At 36.2% G+C, this 20,700-nt stretch overlaps 1 protein-coding gene across 10 annotated transcripts in view; it reads left to right on the forward strand.

Annotated features, from left to right (window-relative positions):
- The window catches only part of LOC128996298 (obscurin-like), a 255,278-nt gene that overhangs the window by 112,524 nt on the left and 122,054 nt on the right, over positions 1-20,700 (forward strand). For all 10 annotated transcript variants that reach the window (XM_054421531.1, XM_054421532.1, XM_054421524.1 and 7 more), the window contains 3 exons: positions 673-843; positions 5,256-5,325; positions 10,349-10,444. In XM_054421531.1, coding sequence (XP_054277506.1) covers positions 673-843; positions 5,256-5,325; positions 10,349-10,444 — 337 coding nt within the window. The remainder of the gene's footprint in view (positions 1-672; positions 844-5,255; positions 5,326-10,348; positions 10,445-20,700) is intronic.

The raw sequence follows: 20,700 nt of genomic DNA on the forward strand, positions 1-20,700 counted from the left end.
GCAATTTTTTCTAGTATGCCTTGTGTGTAGAAGTAGAAGAGCATGAGAGCTCTCACATAATACAATTCCAGTGACGGCAGACATCCGTGCAGCCGTCCACTGCCACTGAACCGGACGCGAACTTAAAATTATAAAAACTTGGTGTAAGGTCAGATTCTGTGTGATGCGGAAGAAGACATGTCTATGTTTTTAACCAGACACAGTGAAAATAAAGGACATATTATTAAAAAAAAACGTGACACATTAAAAGGAAAAAGGAAAAAGGACATATTATTAAGTAAAAGGCGCGTTAAAGTAAATCACAAACTTGTCCTTGTGTGGTCAAATTACAGAAATTTCCTGTTGCAAGATATCCAAGCAGAGTTTGTCACATATCCTTTTATGCTACTGAAACTTGTGCTGTTTGGATTTTCATTGGTGATGTGTGTAAAACCAGCAGTGTAAGTTTAACATAAGTTAGTTTGTCATCATTTTTGAAGCATGCCAGGGTATAGATTGCAGACGTTTTTGTTTAGTTATACTTGCATGAATGGATATAGGTCTATAGAAGGATATCAACCTTAGGGGCTTAATTAATATACCAGTAGTAGGTAGTTTGGTTTAAAATGGTTATGTTATGTAGAATGAACGATCTGTTGTCTAAACTAATGTGTGTGAAATTATGTTTTATAGTGTCGTAGTAAGGGAATTGATAGAAACAGAGGAAGAGTTTGGCCGAGACATCCAGCAGGTCATAGATGCTTATCTCAAACCCCTGGACAGCCCCAGTGTGCCGAGAGTCGTACGAGACAACAAAGACGTCATCTTCGGCAATCTCAAGAAGATCTCTGAATTCCACAATACGTAAGTAGGTCCTATTAGTCTTGGTCACAATGAAGTAGTGTAGTGAACATTGTATTGGGTTAAAGTGTGTTTTTGGTTACAATTTGGGTCGGTCTTTGTGGTGTATTCATGTTATATACAATCACAAAACAAGTAGCCTAGAAAGTGAAATTTATTTATTTGTTGAGTAAATAAATGATTGAGAATGGGTTTACATATATAAAGAGTGTGCTGTTAGTTTAACAAAAGGCCTGCTAGGGTAGGCCTACTAAGAACAGAAATCTAGATTTTTTGTGTTGGTGTTGCCTCGTAAACTTATTATTTGACGTAGTGATTCAATGTTAAATACGGTCCTGTTTGCTATAAAATGGGAAAAACTTTTATTCTCACGGTAGACTAAAAGTATTCACTAACCTGCTTATGGGGTAGTCGGGAGGTTATCCCTACCCTTGGACATTCTGTTAAACAATAACTTAAGTCTTCTCAATCTTGTATAACAAAAAAATTATGACGCCCTGCTTCTAATTAAATAGGCCTACTATTCAGCTTTGGCATAACTTATGAATTAAAAGTGTTTTTCATCATCTTTGATTTATTTCCTTCGTTCCCACCATGCCTCTCCAATCTTGTCTATGTGAAGCTCCTTTTCTTCTGCTTGCTGTAGATCTTTTCATTTCAGCACTATGTTCCTTTTATGGTGTCTCCATACCTGTTCTCCCACCCAGAGGTCATTCTGTGTGGGTTTAGGGATGATGCTTGATGCTTGATATAGATGGAGTGCTTGGAAGTTAACACCTGAGTTAGAATTTAGCTGTGGTCCAGAAAAGAGGCACTCTTTTTTACCTACTCTTTCACCCACCACACTTCATCAATTCAATTCAATTTGTTTATTTGTGGCTAAACCCATTGTACAACAAATACCATTAACCATACATACAAAAATGCAAATCTATACAATTGGTAAAAGTACATGCATGCTCACACAAGAATCAATAAGCACTTGAAACATAATAAAAAAGAATTAATAATAAATAGCAAATGCATAGCAAATATCAATAATTGGCATTTACTGAAACAAGAATAGTGGTTTTAAATAAGAGCAGAAGTAACATTCGGGAGATAAACAAGCAATAATATATACTAAATACAATAAGTGAACAAAGGTGAGCAGCTAACGTTCAAAAGACGTACAACTTACATAAGACCTACAACTAAAATGACACAAGATGCAAACGAATACTACTAAATTGTAGGATAGGCCCTACTACTAAATAGTGCATACAAAAGTAAGTAGTGAAGACACACAAGAGGATGTACAGCTAACGTGCAAAAGGAATATAATATTGATATGAGACACAAGATGCATACAAATCATAATCTCATCAGAGATTGCTATACCCTAGGTTATAGTAGTTATCCTAGTACATGTTCTTATCCCAAAAGGGAGCAATCAGGTGCTTATGGTTGGCATTAAGTAACGAGACAGGAGCTGCAAAACAGAGCAAGGTTAGTTTATGTTAGGTATGCACTACATATGGTATCATTAAGAAATGTGACACTATTCATGTATATATTCCGAATGTACTTGATGAATAAAGATAATTTTGAATTTAAAACAACACTCAGAGTAGGCAGGCGCTTTGGACGTCATGGGACAGCGCTGATAGCCATTGGACGTCATGCAACTGGCAGCGGCTTTGGACGTGGAGCAACTGGTACTTTTTTAAGAGTAAAAAGTGTGCTGTTTCACAACGATCTCATGACGTCCAGAGCTTGTAGAAAGACAGTGTTTATTGCAGTTACTGTACTTTTGGACATGGTGAGATTTGAATGTCGTGCAACAGTTAAATATTTTATATTGAACGTCGTGAAAAAGCTCATAAAAACGCTATTATATAGTTTTTTCTATTTTTCCTTTGGACATCATGGCACTTGGATGTCAAGCAATGCATCCTACTCTTTCCCACTACTCAATAAACAGTATTGTCTAAAGTCTATCTTTAAGGAATGTTTGCTTTCAAAAGGAAGCAGATATTCTCTGGAAATAAAATTTTTTCCTCATTTAGTTAACGGTATTCAGCACTTAGAAAAATTGGAGGCTGTCTTTGATCAAATCTAAATGGCCATTTGTGTTCAGTAGGGCTTGTCCAATGTGCTTGTCCGTGATTCGTGGGATGTTGTCATTATAATTTTTTTATGTTGGTTCTACCTGCAATAATGGTTAATTTGATAGATTTCTAAACATATCTGCTGAAAATTATGTCTATAATTTAATTTTTTACGATAAAGGACACAGCACATACCTAGGTAAAGTTGAATTTTACACATGAAGAAAAGGTCTATTCAGTTTGAGGTTATTTGAGAAACTGAGAATTTTGTTCTTGTATAGGCTATATCAGTTTTACTTAAATGAAGGACAACAGCCCAAGAGATCTGAGTCAAGCAATTCCCACTCATTCTTATCCTAATGTACAGTCTGTGTCAACTCATGACGTTGGTGGTGTCAGATGGAGCTGACTAACATGTTTGCACACAAGGAGCATGGCATGCTCATGGAAAACAATGGTGCAATGCAAGTTTTAATTTCACTCTGAATGATTTAAATCTGATCAGCACAAGTACACCTTCCATCAAGATTTTCCCACGTTGTTAGTGGATGGAAAAAACTGTGGCCTAATTCTTGTATAAGATCTACTGTCACTGCCATTTCATTACAGCCTAGTGGAAACATGTATTTATTTGTTAAGAAGTAGGGATGGACGAGATTGGATTTTTAGTTCGAGACGAGACGAGATTTTTTATTTCTCATAAAATTTTGAGACGAGATCGAGACGGGATTTCCCTTCTCATACACAACGAGAAATGCACGTTCGGAATTTTTACCTGATTTTGTAACATTGTTAGATGACTGTTTAAATACAAAAATAATGATAATAGGCAAGAATATTTACAATCTTTTATTAAAAAACATCAGCATAACATTTTTTTATTAATCACGCCTAAATTATTAAAAATGCCTACGATTAGGAAGCATAGTGATATCAGTTAGGATAGAGTTCAACTTATCCTAAAATAAAATAAATCATAAAATAAAATATTAATTTTTATAAAATAGTTACTTGTTTTGACTTTTTTATAGTAATAAAACATTCCTCACACTGCTAACAGTTAACAAAACTTCTCAAATGTTATTAAAATAATTAATATATAGATATTTACATTTGAAGAATTAATTAAATAAGAACGCCTTCGCAAAGGAAACGCAACTACAACACGCTCCTGTATTGCGGGTATTGCATTGACTTTCTGCAGGCGTTTTTATTTTTTTAAATTCTCGTCTCGATAAAAATCTCGGCCAAAAAGAAATCTCGTCTCGTGTAACGAGATTTAAAATTTCCCGAAATTTCGAGACTTGACCATCCCTATTAAGAAGTATTATACACTATGGATGGTTTGAGAATCTTGTCAAAGTTCCAGCCTACACTATCAAGTGACAGATGATGTAGCTAGCGAGAGCTGGTTGGGTAGTTACCTGAGGGAAGGCATCACTACACAGGAGGCTGGCTTACTAAGCACTCTGGCTTGAGTGTTTCTGTTGGAGAAGGTATTTGGTGTGGTCCAATCATGAGGAAACTCAGTCTCTATCATGTGAAGTCTGGCTAAAGATAGTTAAAGGTTTCGCCAGCTTCCATGGTCACTATCAGTTTACATGACATAGACCCTCAACACCCTATACAGTATTCCTAAATAGTGAACAAATTGTTTATGCTAAAAAAATATTGACGTTTTCCAATTATTATTGCTATAGAAAGAAGATTCATTGTTGAAGTGGTTTTGAATGAGTTTACTCAAGTTCAACGCGTTAACATGAATCTTGGAAGCTTCCTTAGTTTGATTATGTTGGTTAAATTGTTTGCAGGCAATTTATTGTACTAGGTTTTGTTGTCTGAGAGTTAGGAAACCTTAGCCGAATCCATCATTGCCACTCTCAGAATTTTAGCCATTAGGTTGATTCAACTACAGGTAGCAAGGACACAGTTATAATGAAAATTGTACCTGTTTAATCTCAGTTGCTTATTACCATAGACTAATGAGTGGTGATCTAAAGACAGTGAAATACTGTTTGGTTAGGTCACTTGGGCTAGTAATTGATGACTAAAGTGATAAAGCCACGAAGCTGAAGTAGTTACACGAGGCCCGTAGAGCAGGCAGGTGATGACAGGTTACTTGTCTCTAATGTATTTCAAGTTATCTGAGGCAAGTAGCCTGTCTGCCAACTGGCATTGTGTAAACGCGGCTTAAGATAGTGGAGACAACCGTCTGGATTACCACCACCAATCCATCCTGTACAGTAATTTAATTTAAATCTTTTGTGTGACAAACAGTCCTAATAATAGAATATTTAATGAATTGTAATAATTTTTGTGTTTCAGAACTCTCATTGAAGGGTTGAGGTACTACGCAGAGCAGCCCAAAATGCTGGGAAAAACATTCCTTAGACTGGTAGGTTTGCTTGAAACATTAAATATTAATTTTAGTGTGACCACTGACCAATGAATATTGTTGCATTGTTGGTGAGTTAAAATGCATTTATTTTCTGCCTCAAAGCCATTTCATGTAATGACTAAAAAGATTACACCACCTGTAATCATCAATACACTATGTACCAACACGAACCATAATAAGTTTGGGCATTGATGGCATTTCGTTTGAATGGTTTAGATCATATATTTCTAACAGATATCAATACGTTGAAATTAAAAATTTGACAAATAACAGGTTAATCTCAAGATCTTCTCCTCTTACAGAGATTCACCATGGGGTACCTCAAGGGTCTATTTTGGGACCGATCTTATTTCTCATTTATATTAGGGATCTGTCAATTCCATTTTCAACTAGTTTACACAGTAGTAATATCTGCCTGTATGCTGATGATGTTACTTTTAAAATCAGCAATTCATCTTTATCAAATTTAGAAAATCATTGTTCTGATACTTTAAATATGCTAAATACTTTTTTAAATTCTCATCAGCTCTTGTTAAATTTAAGCAAAAGTAATTTTATGGTTTTTACAACAGGAAAAAGAAAACAAATTGTACAGCCTGTAATTCAATTTCAAAATAATAAATTGGAAGAAATCACCACAACAAGGTTTTTAGGATTAATTGTAGACAAAAATCTTACATGGAATAAGCATGTTGACCAGGTAGTCAACAAAATTACTTCTGGTATCCATGCTATTAATAGAATGTCAAAATTTTGCTCAATAGAAACCTTAAAGATTCTTTATTTTGCTTTTATCGATTCATCAATATCTTTTGGCATAAGTATTTATCACTGTACCTCTAAGCAAAACCTGGATAGAATTCTTACTCTTCAAAAAAGCACAATCAGAATTATGTTAAATTTAGAATGGGATACTTCCGCTCGTCAATATTTTTCAAAATTGGGAATAATGACTGTGTATAGTATTTATGTTTTTCATACAATTTTACACACAAAAAAACTTTCTAATGCTAATTTGGTCCCTAAACTTGGTGATTGTCATAATTATTTTACCCGGAACAGAAACGAAATTGCTGTCAGTGTCCATAACTTGGAGCTCTTTAACAAAAAAACCACCTGTGCAGGGAAAAGGTTTTTGGACAAACTCCCAGCTGAGGTGAGGAATATTGATAATATTTCCAAATTTAAAAAAAAACTTAAACATTTCTTAACTGATAAAACACTTTATGGTTTCGATGAATTGTAGATTAGTTTTATTTAGTTTTAAGCCTAGTGACGCCATTCAATGTATGCGACTGTATACCATATGAATAAAGATATTTTTTCATTTCATTCATTTCATTTCATTTCATTTCATTCATTTCATTTCATTTCATTTCATTTCATTTCATTTCATTTCATTTCATTTCATTTCATTTCATTTCACACTATTTTTCCCAGACTTGTTTTGGATCTTCAATGCAATAGAAGATTTGTAATCTATTTAATCGTAGTCATGTTATTAAAATCTCTAGTAACATGTGTAACAAAGTACAACAAACACAGACAAACGACAGAAGTAGTCACACAGACGCTGAAACTAGTTGTGCTAACAACAAATTTGGATTGCTTAATAGCAGGTATTTGAACCTTTTCTAATATTATTTGGCAATCCGGAGGCTAACAACTACAATGAAATAAAATCTTTAGTCTTCACCTGATTGGATAAGGCTCAATTGTATTTCTTAACACGTTCAGTGCTAGGGGCGGGAATCCACACCCCGCGGTACCGGCACCACTGACGCGGGGCGGGAAATGTCATCCTTCTCCAATGCCAACAACCTTGCTTCAATGTGAGCTCAGCCATTGCCGGGAAACGTTATAATCGTTGCCAGCCTGTAGCTTAGAATATAAGCTTTAGTCTGGTGTAGGTCAGTACTAAAATTTTCCGTAAAATCCCGTCTGGCAATGCTTTTGTCCCGAGTCCGGCAATTTTCTCTTTTCGAGCCACTTTACAAAGACACTGGATACGGATCCAGGCAGTGCTGCTACCTTTGGGTGTTTCAGTGAACTATGTCCACTCTCGGGCTAACGCAGCACAATCACCGCTGCTCTTTTTTTTATTAGTCAGACTGAAATATTTGAATGCCATTTGCGTTCACCGATTCAGTTGCGTGGTGCCCGGGTCTTGCCGCCATTGGCGAGCGCCTGTTTGAAGGCATGCCGCACTGAACATGTTAAAGAGATCTCAATAAAGAGAAATTTATTGATTGGCATACCTTTGGTGTAGCCTTTAGTATCTTTCATTGGCATATCCATTAGAGATCACAAATATTTTTTAAAGGAAATCCATCCAAACCCCTTAAGGTTAATTAGTTCCAGGGATGAAACCCAAAATTTGATGTGGTAATCCTTGATAATCCTTGAGGTTGATAATTCTCGAGGTTAATCTAGCAAGACGTTGTACATTGATTGCGTTGGAGGGTGATATACATGGGCTATTCAGAAAGTACATTACGTTTTGACAAATTTGTTTATCATATAGATTTGAAAGCCACTCTTGAATTAAAAATACACTCTCTCGACAAATTCTTATCAAAATTCAAGCATTTATCATGGGGAAAAGTAAGCTTGAAAATTCCTTCTTGTAAAATTCCAATAACTTGCGCCTTCAAACAGCTTGTCTTATCTTACTGTAGCTATGAATTGTCTTAAAAATGCCGCATTGCCTGATATTTGGTAGTCCTTTGGCCCGAGGTCTGGGTACCGATAAGCTAGTGGATGTGGGATCAACTCCCAGTCGAAAGATTCTAGAACTCCGTTTGATTTGCCGTGTGGAGTCGAGCATTGTCATGAAGCCACAAAATCTTTGAGCCCAACTTTCCCCTCAACTTGGCAATACCTTTACGAGTTGAGTGTTGTGTGATTCCACAAGAATGACACTCTTCTGTTCCAAGAAAGGTTGCTAAAAACCTTTCTACAAACATTTTTTAAGCTTACAGATGATTGGCTGCAGTTCAAATGTTAAACCCATGTTTTATCATCTATTTGATGTGATCAAGTAGCAAGTCACCAGCTTAGATAGAGTCCAAAAACATCAACGCTGCAGCCATACCCTGGTTTTTGGGGCTGTCTATTAAAATTTTGGTCCCCATCGGGCCCAAAACTTGTGGTAACCTAGTTTATCTGTGAAGATTTCATGTAAAACACTTCTTGGAATCTGTGGAAAACTAAGTAAGGGTTCTGTTATAGTGAACCATTAATTTTTTCAAACTTTTGCAGAAACTTTATGCTGGGTCTTCCACTTTGCTCTTTATCGTGAAAGTTTGTTCGGTTATATTTAAATTAATGATCCATTCATTGACACACTTCACCTTCAGTGATAATGTTGTCTCAATACACTTCTTTAAGAGTTTTTGATAAATTTCAATCAGTTTACAGTTTTTTTTTGTTTTTTTTTCACATTCAGACTTCTTATTACGGTATCCACCTCACAGGTTGTACGATTTTTCAATGAAGGCAGACATCTCAAACAGCCAATACAACTAGTGGTGTTGCAACACGAACTACTCACAATTATGACTGGATCATGATTGAATGGCTTGCTGACTATGCCACCAACTTACTGTGTATTCCAATTATTGTGTGTGCTGCAACTAGTTTCAGTTTAAAAAAAAGACATCTTCATGTGTTGGAGGATCACCTCATCGGAAGTTTTTCATATACTATAACTACCTTTCCGAGAGTTAATTTTAAGTCATTAGACACAGTGACGGTTATAAGAGCCCATCTGCCCCCCCCCCCCCCAAGTTTATTCGCCGGGCCCCCCTCTCACAATAATCTTTAAAAACATTATATCTTATGTATTACCGCACAAACTTGCACTTTAGCTTGGCACGGCGTCTCCCAAGTCCTGAGACACCATTATCGTCTTCCATTATTGGGCAAAATCGTGAATACTGCCCGTAGTCATGTAAGAAACATTATCATAGTCTACCGTGATTGCAACCAAACCTATGACATCATCAAATAACAACATCATCGTCTCCCGTGTTCACGGCCCAATCCCTAATATCTCCCACGACCCGTGGGGACGGGAAAATCATTTTTCTGCAATCGCGGCAAAATCCTAAATATCTTACTCCCAGAAAAAGAAACGTCAATAACGTTTTCCGAGCTCAAGCTTGATTTTCTGACTTTGTGCTTGATCTCTCAACCTTGTAGGCCAGGCTGCTTGGATTTTAAACTGATCTGATTTGGCCCAAGGCCTATTATGTAAGTAAAATTTTTTACCTGACTTGAAGTAAACAAATCTAAAGTACAAAGAAAACAAATATAAAGTGCAGCCTCCTAATAGTAAGAAATGAAATGAAATGAAAATCCATCTTTAGGGTCAATGAAAGAATATAATTATTTATTAGCTAGTGCACCAGCCACCTAGGTTAAATTGCCGATTTGATCGTAAAAAAATTTCAATTTCATTTAGTTAAATCAGCACTGAGGGCCCTCTCTAATGTGCCCTGCCGGGGCCTAAGAGGATTAACGAAAACATTAATCTTTTATCCTCCTAGGCCGGAGGATAAAATACTAATACTATTATATATAGCGCCTTCACACACTCCACGAGGACTGTTGATGCAACCTGCATGACTGATGACGATTATTCTACTAGGGCTACTAGGAAAACTAAGCCTGGTAGAGAACTTATATCGATTGGTCAAGTAATAGTGTCAGTTAAGCTGTTGTAAACTACTTGTCCTAGTGCTCTTACTGGGTTTAACAAATTTTTTCATAGAAAACGTATGTTAATTTTCATATAAATATTGTTATGATAGGTGGCCCGTGTGGCTGAGCCTGTCACACAATTACGAGCCCGTGTCTGGGTAAAATTTCCCGAAAAACCCGATCAAGGCTCACGGGCCGCCACTGATTAGACAGGTTTGGGTAGTGAGTAACATTTAGAAGTCAGAGTAGTGCCATATTTTCTTTTATGGTTCTTCTAAGTCATTTTAAATACTATAACCGTTTTTTATCTTTGCAGGAGAGAGATTTTGACAAGCATGTCGCTTACTGTAGAGATGAACCTGCTGCCCAGGACTTTTTTCTAGACAACGACGAAGCTAGAGACTATTTTGAGGTATGTAACAAATGTTCACCAACAATAATTTATTCAGTCAATCTTCAGTTGACTAGTTCTAGGCTAGTTGATGATGCTAACCTTGTACGATTCAGCTTCAACTACTGGAATTGATTTCATAGCAATGAAAGCCAGTTGAGCAGAGCAATCATGTTTCATGATTTTTTAATAAAGCAATAAATGAAAAAGTGTTTATAGATATAACACAAAATACAAATGTTCCCACACTCTGCACTGCTAGCCTTTACTACTTCCTTCACCACTTCATACGTCGTGGACCTGTTTCCCTCCCTTCCCATCGTATTTTAGGATTGCAGACACTTTAATGTAACTGCCACAAACGGTTCCCACACTCTGCAATGCCAGCCTTTACTACTTCCTTCACAACTTCCTACGTCGTGGACCTGTTTCCCCCTTCCCATAGCATTTTAGTATTTTAGATACAATTATCTAACTGCCACGCCATAAACGTTTCCCACACTCCGAACTTCTCGCATTTACTACTTCCTTCACGACTTCCTATGTCGTGGAGTTTACCATTTATGAAATGGAACCATGAATGTGATTCACCGACGAATTTTTTAAGACTTTTATTTGTTATAAACTTATTTATTTAGCTACATAAATCATAATGTACCTAAGAAAGTATGTTTTATCTATGTCTGTACTGTACCTATTCGATCAGTGGTCGTTTCCAAATTGCAACTTAAATAATGTAAATCTAAGACTTTCTCTGTGTTATTTGATCAGTTGTCATCATCAGAACTTTTTCCCTTTGTACTGTGTTTAGGTTGTGGCTTGATTTTAACATATATGCTATGATTCTATGTTTTGTTTACATTTACGTTGTTATGTTGTAACCATCATGGCAACCCATAAGGCCAATGTAAAAATTTTAAATCTTTGATTTACTTTTAAATTTTAAAGGCATTATCGAAAATTGAAATTGGTTATGTCCAAACCATCCAAACATTTGACAAAACAACCTTGGTAAGTTTGGCTAAAATATGTTCAGCCGTTATTGAGATTAAGTGTTATAAAGATTGCAATGAAATTGATCCCAAAGAGCTTCGCTTCGCTCCGCTCAACAACATTCCATCCCCATGTTAAAGTTGTCGTCTGTTTTTTTAACCAAAATGGTCGTAGTTGATGTGAGCCACCGACAGATTGTGCTGATCTAAATTACTGATTTCTGTAAAATACACAATCTTTTTTACCAATTCAAACTAATGGAATGACTTATTGTGAGCTGTAGCAACTGTTATAACATCAACTTGGCCAGCAACAAAAAATAAGGTAGAAAATAGTTTTAGACACTAGCACATTCTGTGACTGGCTCACCTTTTTTAACAAAAATTGGCTATACTGTAGCTGGTCCATATGGGACGTCTAGATAGGCACTTGCCAACACCCCTTGGGATGACATCTTATCTTGGGATGATGCTCTTGGGCTGCTGGTGTTAACAGTAAGTTGTATGTTTTCTTTCAACATTTTCAGGAGATTTTTTTTTATGTTTTTCCCTGAAAAATCTGACTTCACTGACCTCATTTGACAAAAAAGGTTAAACGTTTAGCTAGTCACAATGAATGGTATACGGATGAGTTGGCTAGGCTGAAGGGTGTTATGATATAGGGGTGTTTCAATATAGGTCTGCTGGCGGTGAAAATGGTGGTTACTTTTTAAGGTACAGACAGGCCAAGGCTCACTATAAGGGACGGATTGAGTTGGCGAAGAGGAAGGCTACTGAGTCACAGATCGAACATGCCCCAAATTGCTGTAGGCCTAAGGCTGCCTGGGATGTCATCAACTCGCACAGGTCATGCACTAGACGGCCTGTTGACTTTGCAAGCCTGGACACCTTCAATGGTTTTTTCATTGACTCTGTTTCTACGTGTTATACTAACTAGAATCTATGGCCCTTTTTTCACCTTTTTATTGTTGAGGAGGTCTATTGTAACTCTGTTATTTAATGACCAATAAAGATTTATTTAAGAACTATCGTTGAGGCCTTACCTGATGTAGATGAGGACCCCATCCAGCTTCTGGAATCTAGAGTAAATCCTCCACCTGATACTTTATCGGTTTTCCAACCTATAACTTCTCACAACCTTAGAAAGTTGGTTCTATCATTCAAGCCATCTAGGAGCCCTGATGTGTTTGGTATGTCTACCTACATACTTCAAAAAACAATTGATGCCATTGCCATTCCACTTGCTGCTGCTGTCAACGACTGCCTGAGTTGTGGCGTCTTACCGGACTTTCTGAAGACTTCGAAAACTGTCCCTATCTACAAGAAGGGTGACCACCAGAGGCTTAATAGCTATTGGCCCATCGCCGCAACACCTGTCTACCTAAAACCCCAGCTTAAAGTATTTTTTGAGGGACTTAACCTCTTCTCGAACATTTAGTTTGGCTTCCGTAAGGGCAGGTCAACGGTTGATGCTGTTGCGAAAGTTGCTGCGAGCGTGGAAAACACATTTGAAAACTGTCAAGCTCTCTCCCTGACCCTATATGATATCAGTAGGGCGTTTTATTGTGTCTCCCACTCCATCTTGAAAAGAAAACTCCTCTTCTATGAGATCAGGGATGCTACTCTTGCCATCCTGAGTACTTTTCCAACGACGCTCGCAGGTCGTTGCAGTTGGTGGAGCTGTCTCCGGCACTCTACCTGTCGATATTGGTGTTCTTCAGGGTTCAGTTCTTGGACCTAGCCTTTTTCTCATCGTGATCAATGATCTTGACAACCTTGGAACTACCCTCATGTTTGCGAATGACACTTCTCTCCTGTCAGCTGGTGCCAACATCGATCAGGCTTTGGACATCTCCAGACAGTGCCTTGAGGATACAACTGCCTGGTTTGTGGCTAACCGTTTTCAACTCAACGAGGATAAGACACAGAACATCATCTGCAGCCTTTACAGAGAACAGCCTGTTGCCAGTAAAACTGCTTAGATTCGTTCTTGATTGGAAGTTCAGCTGGACACATCACATAGACCAGACCACCAACAGACTCTCACAGATCTGTTTCCTCCTCCTCAAACTTAAATTCTGCGTAACGGAGGCTTACTTGGTTATGGTGTACCATGCCTTCTTTCACTGCCATGTCAGCTATGGCTTTCTTCTCTAGGGACACTCGCCAAAGGTTATAGAAGTGCTTAGGCTCCAGATGTGTGCAGTATGGATTATTACTGAGAGTGAGTATTGTGGTCATTGCAAAACCCCTCTTTGCACGACTTGGTTTGCTTACTGTAGTTGGCCACAACATACTCTGTCTGGTGCACGTTAGGGCCAATATAACCAACTTCAGCACTCGTGATGACGCCCACCAGCATAACACCAGGCAACGCCGTCAGCTTGATGTACCCAGTGTGCGATTATGTAGGACCCAAGCTAGTTACAGTGTGTCCGCCATAAGTTTGTTTAATAAGCTTCCACGACACATCCAGTTGTTAGATCTAAACACTTTTGAGGCAGTATTAACCTCTTTCATCAAGAGCCTATTATGACATCTCAGAATATCTTAAGGGATGACTTAAGAAACCTGTAGCCTACCAGAAGTATTGTGAATAGTTGTAAATATATATTTTTTTCAGTAACCGTGTTAAGCGACGCTGTCAATCCCACTTTGTGGGTAAAAGACGACGGAAGAGGTATTAAGGTGTTAAGGTATTCATGGTATTACGGCATTACCTGAATAGGTTGAGCAATTAATGTGGTTTTTTACGTTACAAAAAAATCTACTTTGAATGCTAGAACAAATTTAGTCTGAAAATACCTCTGCACACAGTTCTGGTGGATCTAATAACATTAGATTTATGCTAGTAAGATGCCAGAGTTTGTAGAGTAAGGTGAACCCGATTGAAATTGATTAGATGATAGTCTTATTACACTTAATTCAACTGATTCTTTAGCCAATCATTTAGAAAGCCCAATGACAAAAGGTGGGTGGGTCCATTGATCCACTAAAAGTGATTAAACCAGCAACCTCAGCTATCCAGTCACATGTTATTATACATTTCTAATAGTCACCAAAATCTTCACCTAGGTCTTGAAAGATTCTCATCAGATAGCTGCTTGTCATATCACTTTTGACAGCTACACACTTTGTACACACATTTGAGAATTAATATGAATGTAGAGTGAGCGTGGAATGAAATGGGATAATCTCTGTAGCTTTTCCAAGATCAGCTGTCTTAGCCAGTGCTATTTCTTGATAGCCAATTGATCAACGACAAATGGTTATTGTTTTGAACAAGCTATTTTCTGATTATTATTGGAGTACAGTAGATGCTCGCTAATCCAGCTTGTTGGGGTTTTTGGATTATCAAAAATGTCAGATTACTGAACGTCTTCTAAACACTGCCTTTATTGCCGCTCCTGACGTCTCGATCATCAATAATGTTGATTGCGACCAGCTCTGCCGATTGCTCCCGACTATTTCAAACACTAATACGACTTAATAGTGTTAAAAAGATGGTTTAGATCTGTATACAGATGACTCTATCCATAACCTCTACCTACACTCATCTTGTAACGCGTCCACTACCGTTGTGTGCTTACTATGTGATCACAGAAGCCTACTTCTTGTTACTTATACAAATATCCGCCATGTCTTGTAAAACACAGGCTATTCGAGACTGAAAGTCCTCTAAATTAAATGTTGGATTTAAAAATTTAAAGATTAGCTGATCTAAAAAACAATCAGGTATGACCTTTGAACAATACTATCCTTTCCTTTTGGGCATCTTTTGGCTGTACATAATGAAGTGGGTGATCTAAATTTTTCTCCAACAATTAATTATTTTTTTTTATTTTTAAAAAACAATCCGTCAAACCTTTTAAATATATGTAACAGGGAAAATTTAAAACAAATACAAATCTTGTCTTATGCTTTTTTATGTAAATATATTATCAATAAAATGGATACCCAAATCTTTTTTATAAAAATTAAGCTCAATCATTGAAAATAGTGTAGATACTTTCCTTTAACAATGTGAAGCACCGAGTCTCCATTTCATTTCACTAGCAGAGTAAAACTGTCAATCAATATTTTACTTAACAAATAAAAGTGTTAGCATTCTTCTTCATCAAAAATTTATCATATTGATAACCAAGAAAACTGTCAGAGTCCATATTGTATAAAATTTATTGAAGTACTTGCACGTTTACAGCAAAATAAATGTATTAGTACAGCAAAAATAAGCAAAAAATTCCATAAACCTAAAAAAAATAGTACAAGCAAGGAATTTGGTACAGATGTTGGGTGTACCTTCCTTTTGAACATGCCAAAAGTCCCCTAAAATTGAAGCTGTGCTATGGCCACCATATTGGAAAATGGCGGCATATTCTGTATTTTTTGCTTAGTTGCTTTATTATTAGAGATACAGAAAAAACCGTATACAAAATGTAGTCCATCTAAAAATATACATTTTTGATTATTAACATTTTTATCCAAACCCAACGGTCTTTGAGTAATTTGTGATTAGGTATACTTACTTTTTTTACAAAAATAGGTGAACCCATTAAAATCGACGGTTACTTTCAAGGTTTACGTCGTTTACGACAATTCATCCCACTCAGTTTTACTTCAAATCAGGCATTTTTCTACTTTTTACTATTCTTACTGTGCATGTGTACACCTAGAACTGTTTTTGTTTTCTACACAAGGTGACAAAAATTGAGATAAAAGTAGGCATGATCAAAGAGATGAATAAACCCTGAGCTATGCTGAAGGGTTAATGCTGATTTTCCAGTTCCTCCTTTATATATAGATCTGAACTTTTGATTCCATCTGGAGAAAATGTCTCTTGAGGAAACTTTACAATAATCAGAAAGCTTTATTTGACATTGATCTTATCACATGAAATAGGCTCGTCATCAGGGCCGGTTTAACCCATACGCGAACTACGTGGCCGCATATGGCGCCACGAAAAAGTGGCGCCATGGCGCCAACAGAACAATTTTTTTTACGTGAACAACGTAATTTAGTTTATTTTTGCTCAGAGTTCAAGTATTCAAAGCACCACAATAAAGGCATTTATTCTGTTTGTACCAACAGCACTTGAAAAATGTGTATATTTGTACAGCACTACAACTTAAGGACTCAATGCCATTTGCAGTTTCGATTTGAAGTGAGCTGACGCTCGGCAGTCGGCAGCCCTGGCGTACAGCGCCAGCGCGGCACCTGTGGGTTTCATTTCACGACACTCACTCATGCTCGAGATAAGCAAGCGCGCAGCGCCTCTTGTCACAACAAGAAACTTTCCCTCATTTATATTAAATAAAAAGTCCCCTTCTGCCTCTGATCCAAGAGCAGAGAATTACGTTGTATTGCACTCTTTTAGATGTATACGTAGGCCTATACCAACGATCACATAAGGCCTCTACCGTATCGGTATTGTATTGGCATTGTTTTGATGATTCATGATTGTTGACAAGTGAATGATTACGAGTGTTTTAAGTTTAGTTTATAATTAGCGCATTAAATAAGAAGAAAGTATAAACTGAATGAATGAGTAAAACATCTTGCGAGCCGTAAGAAAACAATGGCAGAAAAAAAGAAACCGTCTGGCACTTATTATAGAAAGCGTAAGGCGAATTTGGAAGAGGAAGATAAAAAACAAGCCTTAACAATGAGTAGATTTTTGTAGAAATAATCTGGTGGCAAGTCCAGTCAGCCCAAAGAAGTCACGATAGAAGACGGCAATGACGTATGTATTTATTTATTTATTTTCCTAGGAAAGATAAAACAAGCAGCCGACCACAAACGGCAAACATTACGTCATTGCCGTCTTCTATCGTGACGTCATGCTTGACGAGCATTACGGCCTTTTTTTTCCTTTTTTTATTGTGGCCTTGGTTTTGGTTTTGCTAAAGTTTATATGATGAGTAAAAGTGTATAAATGTTAAATTTCTGCGACTAATAAACAGTCTTTTATTGCAAGTATTCTTCTACCTAAACTTATAAAAAAGTTCTTCCCAAAATTATTGGGAAAAAATTCACAAATACGGTTAAGTTATGTTCATGGGTTGTGGGGGGGGGGATTCTAAGTGGCGCTGATTCGGGTGTTCGCTTAACTCTGAAAAATTCCTAGAACCGGCCCTGCTCGTCATACAATACAATCACTCCTAATGCACAAGAAAACAAAATCTACACTTTTAATAACATATAACAATATTTTTTAACCGTTCTCTGAGAGTTTTGTTTTCGCTACTTTATTTATTGATATGTCTATTTAATTTATTGTTTTATGAAATGTTATTATTATTATTTATTGGTTGTTATCTTGTCTTAGTAGTTAAATATTATGTAAATTGTGATGTTGTGTGTACCTACCAAGAAGACTGCATGGACTTTCTAAAATGGACTTAAAGATTAATGCTGCATTGTAATTGGGCTCTATGCCTGTAATGTAGTATTGTTATCTAAATAAATAAATAACCTTACAATACTAACAATTGAAACATCAAATGGCTTAGCCAATTCAAACTACAAATTAATCTCAAATCACAGGGTAGTCCAAATCTCAAATCACATGTGCAAGCCACGTATAAAAATTACAGGCAATACTATGCTCTGATGTGGTCAAATATTGTTCATATTTGTGATAACTAATTGGTTTATTTAGTTTACTAAGACAGTAAAGTATCTTGCGAACGTGAATGTAGAATGAAGTGAGATGTTCTGTGTAGCTTTGTTTCTGGTGTCTAACTAAATAGGGCCATGTGGGTGATAAATGCAACTCTAATGCCCTCCCCTTTTGGCTCCAAGTTGAATGCAACATTGCTTCATATGGATTGCCCAGTCTTTATTGCATTAGTAAAGCTGGTCTTCAATGGCTTAGCTTTAATTTAGCTTCCTGAATGGGAGCTCTCTATTTAGACTTGAAGTCAAATCAACGCAAGTACTTACATTTGACTGCTTACGTATACTTTGTGACGTCAAAAGTTTTTTTTTAAACTAGAATTATCTCTCGCATCTAACTGATGAAGCCAAATAAAATTCCGAACTCTGATTTCCCATCATGATTAGCAATAAATACAAGTTTTCACAAAATTTGATAATCTGTAATCTGATCTATGTGTATAGCCTATTTTGACTTGTTTTTAGGCTTGTTTTGTTTTGCCTAAAAATAGGCTGTTTATGTAATAGCTGAATTTTCTTGACTTTTGTCTATTGCATTTGTTGTAAATGTTGAAGGACAATAAAACGTTTCTGATTTCTGATTTCTGATCAACTTTTCATTTGAGAAAGTACGAAGAATGTAACAAGATTACTTCAAAAACCCAGCAAAGCTAGAAAACTACAAAAGAAAAACCACACAGAAAACTGAGAAATATGTGGTGGTCAGAACTAGTAAAAATTCGGAAATAAAACAATAATTTAGTTGTATAAATTGGTACCTTCACAAGATGGTGGATGGAGAGGTTAGTGCTCTAATAACATAATCCTTCATCCAATATTTTTAGAGGTATTTAAAATTTAGTTTCTTAAATGATTTGCACAAATTTGTCTAACCTCTTTGATCGATTGATAAAAAAACTTGAACAAATTTTTGTTTGTATTTAATTACTTTTGTTGGAATTTAACTATTCCTAATTTATTTCATATTTTTTTCCCCTTCATTTTAAGAAATTTACTAAGCTCTTAAATATTTTTATGTTTTATTAATAGATAGCGTAAAAGAAAAAAAAGTTAAGTTAATTTATTATTTTAATTTTTACATCCTCTACATACTTAATCCTATACAATATTGTATTGTAGATGTGTAATATGTATGTATATGACGTAGGCCTTTACATAGGCTGATGTGTTGACTTTGTCAATGATTTGTGAAAATCCAAAAGACAAATAAATGATAAGATTGATGATGATGATTGATTGATAATATGAACTTTTTCTCTTATGTTTTGGGATTGCCATGTTTTTTTCTCATGGATCGCTTGCTTTAAAAAAAACAAAAAAAAAACTAATATTATTACTGAAATAAAAAATAATTGTTACCTTGCTCATACAAAGTAAAATATTCCAAACAATGTTACACATTTAGTAGTTACAATTTTAATGGTTTTCTTTGAAAAGTAATCCGTTAGCATAATTTTGATTACAATGACAAATAATGTCATTTATGGATTACAGTTACCGTGAATCTATTGGTGCCAACTAAAATTGCGAACCTAAATTTCAAATTGCACAATTACTCCAAGAGGTTTGATGATCCGGACAGATGTCAAAGGTAACTTCCGTTGGCTGGGACTTCAAAGATACTGGCATTCCATCAACAATGTCGTGACAATGATTGATTCGATTAAAGAGGACTCGATTTTGAAAATTATTTCAGTCCATTAATTGAAACATGTCAATAGAGTTTCTGCTGGTAGTGTATTGACAGTGTTTGTGTTTCTCTTAACCTTGAAAACGGTGAATAATTTTAAATTTGGATGTTTTAGATCGGTTTAGAATGTGTTATGAGTATTCAGGATGAGACGTTTAGTACTTGGTTGATTAAAAGGTTAGTTCATCAGTGTAAGATTCGTAATGACATAAGGTGCATGGATGTTTAGAAGTTAAGATACGGTATTTTTATGTACATTTAATTTCTCAAATGTGTGGTTATCTAAACACAGTATAGTAACTTGACTGCAGGGATAAGGTGCATGTGATCAATCTTAGCCCCACAATCTGGTTTCTCCACTTAACACTGAGCTTTCAAGCTGGGTAAAATTAAATCAATTCCCATTGCGGACATCTTTTGGTAAACAATGTTTGCTGTGATACACTGTTACATTATTGCAAAAAACTAAAGTGGATTTTATAAATAATAAAACAATGCAAGTACAGATTGATTCCTGATTATAATCCATATTTTCTAGCCCCTGAGCTGGTTTTATTACTAAATTGAAATATTACCTTCGTCAGCCAGCTCCTGTCGTGTTATTAATGTTACGGCCGCTTCAGCATCAATGAGCCATCATCAGACTGTTCAGCGAAAAGGCGTCGTTATAACACAAAAACATTTTTACATGAAACACACACATAGTCAAAACGGGGTTACAGTCTGATGATAGCACAGTGATACAGTGATGCTGAAACGGACGTAACATTGACAACAATATAGGAGCTGGCTGACGAAGGTAATATTTCAATTTAGTGATTCCTGATCTTACGGTTCATATTATTTTTGCATTGCAAAAACTATTTAGGTCCTCAAGCTAGTGAGAGCGACTTATTATTACAAGATGAACACACTAGATT

Source organism: Macrosteles quadrilineatus, unplaced genomic scaffold (assembly GCF_028750875.1).
Source record: "Macrosteles quadrilineatus isolate MER2022 unplaced genomic scaffold, UCM_ALF_1.0 Scaffold_6__1_contigs__length_79288215, whole genome shotgun sequence".
Classification (NCBI taxonomy): Eukaryota; Metazoa; Arthropoda; class Insecta; order Hemiptera; family Cicadellidae; genus Macrosteles; species Macrosteles quadrilineatus.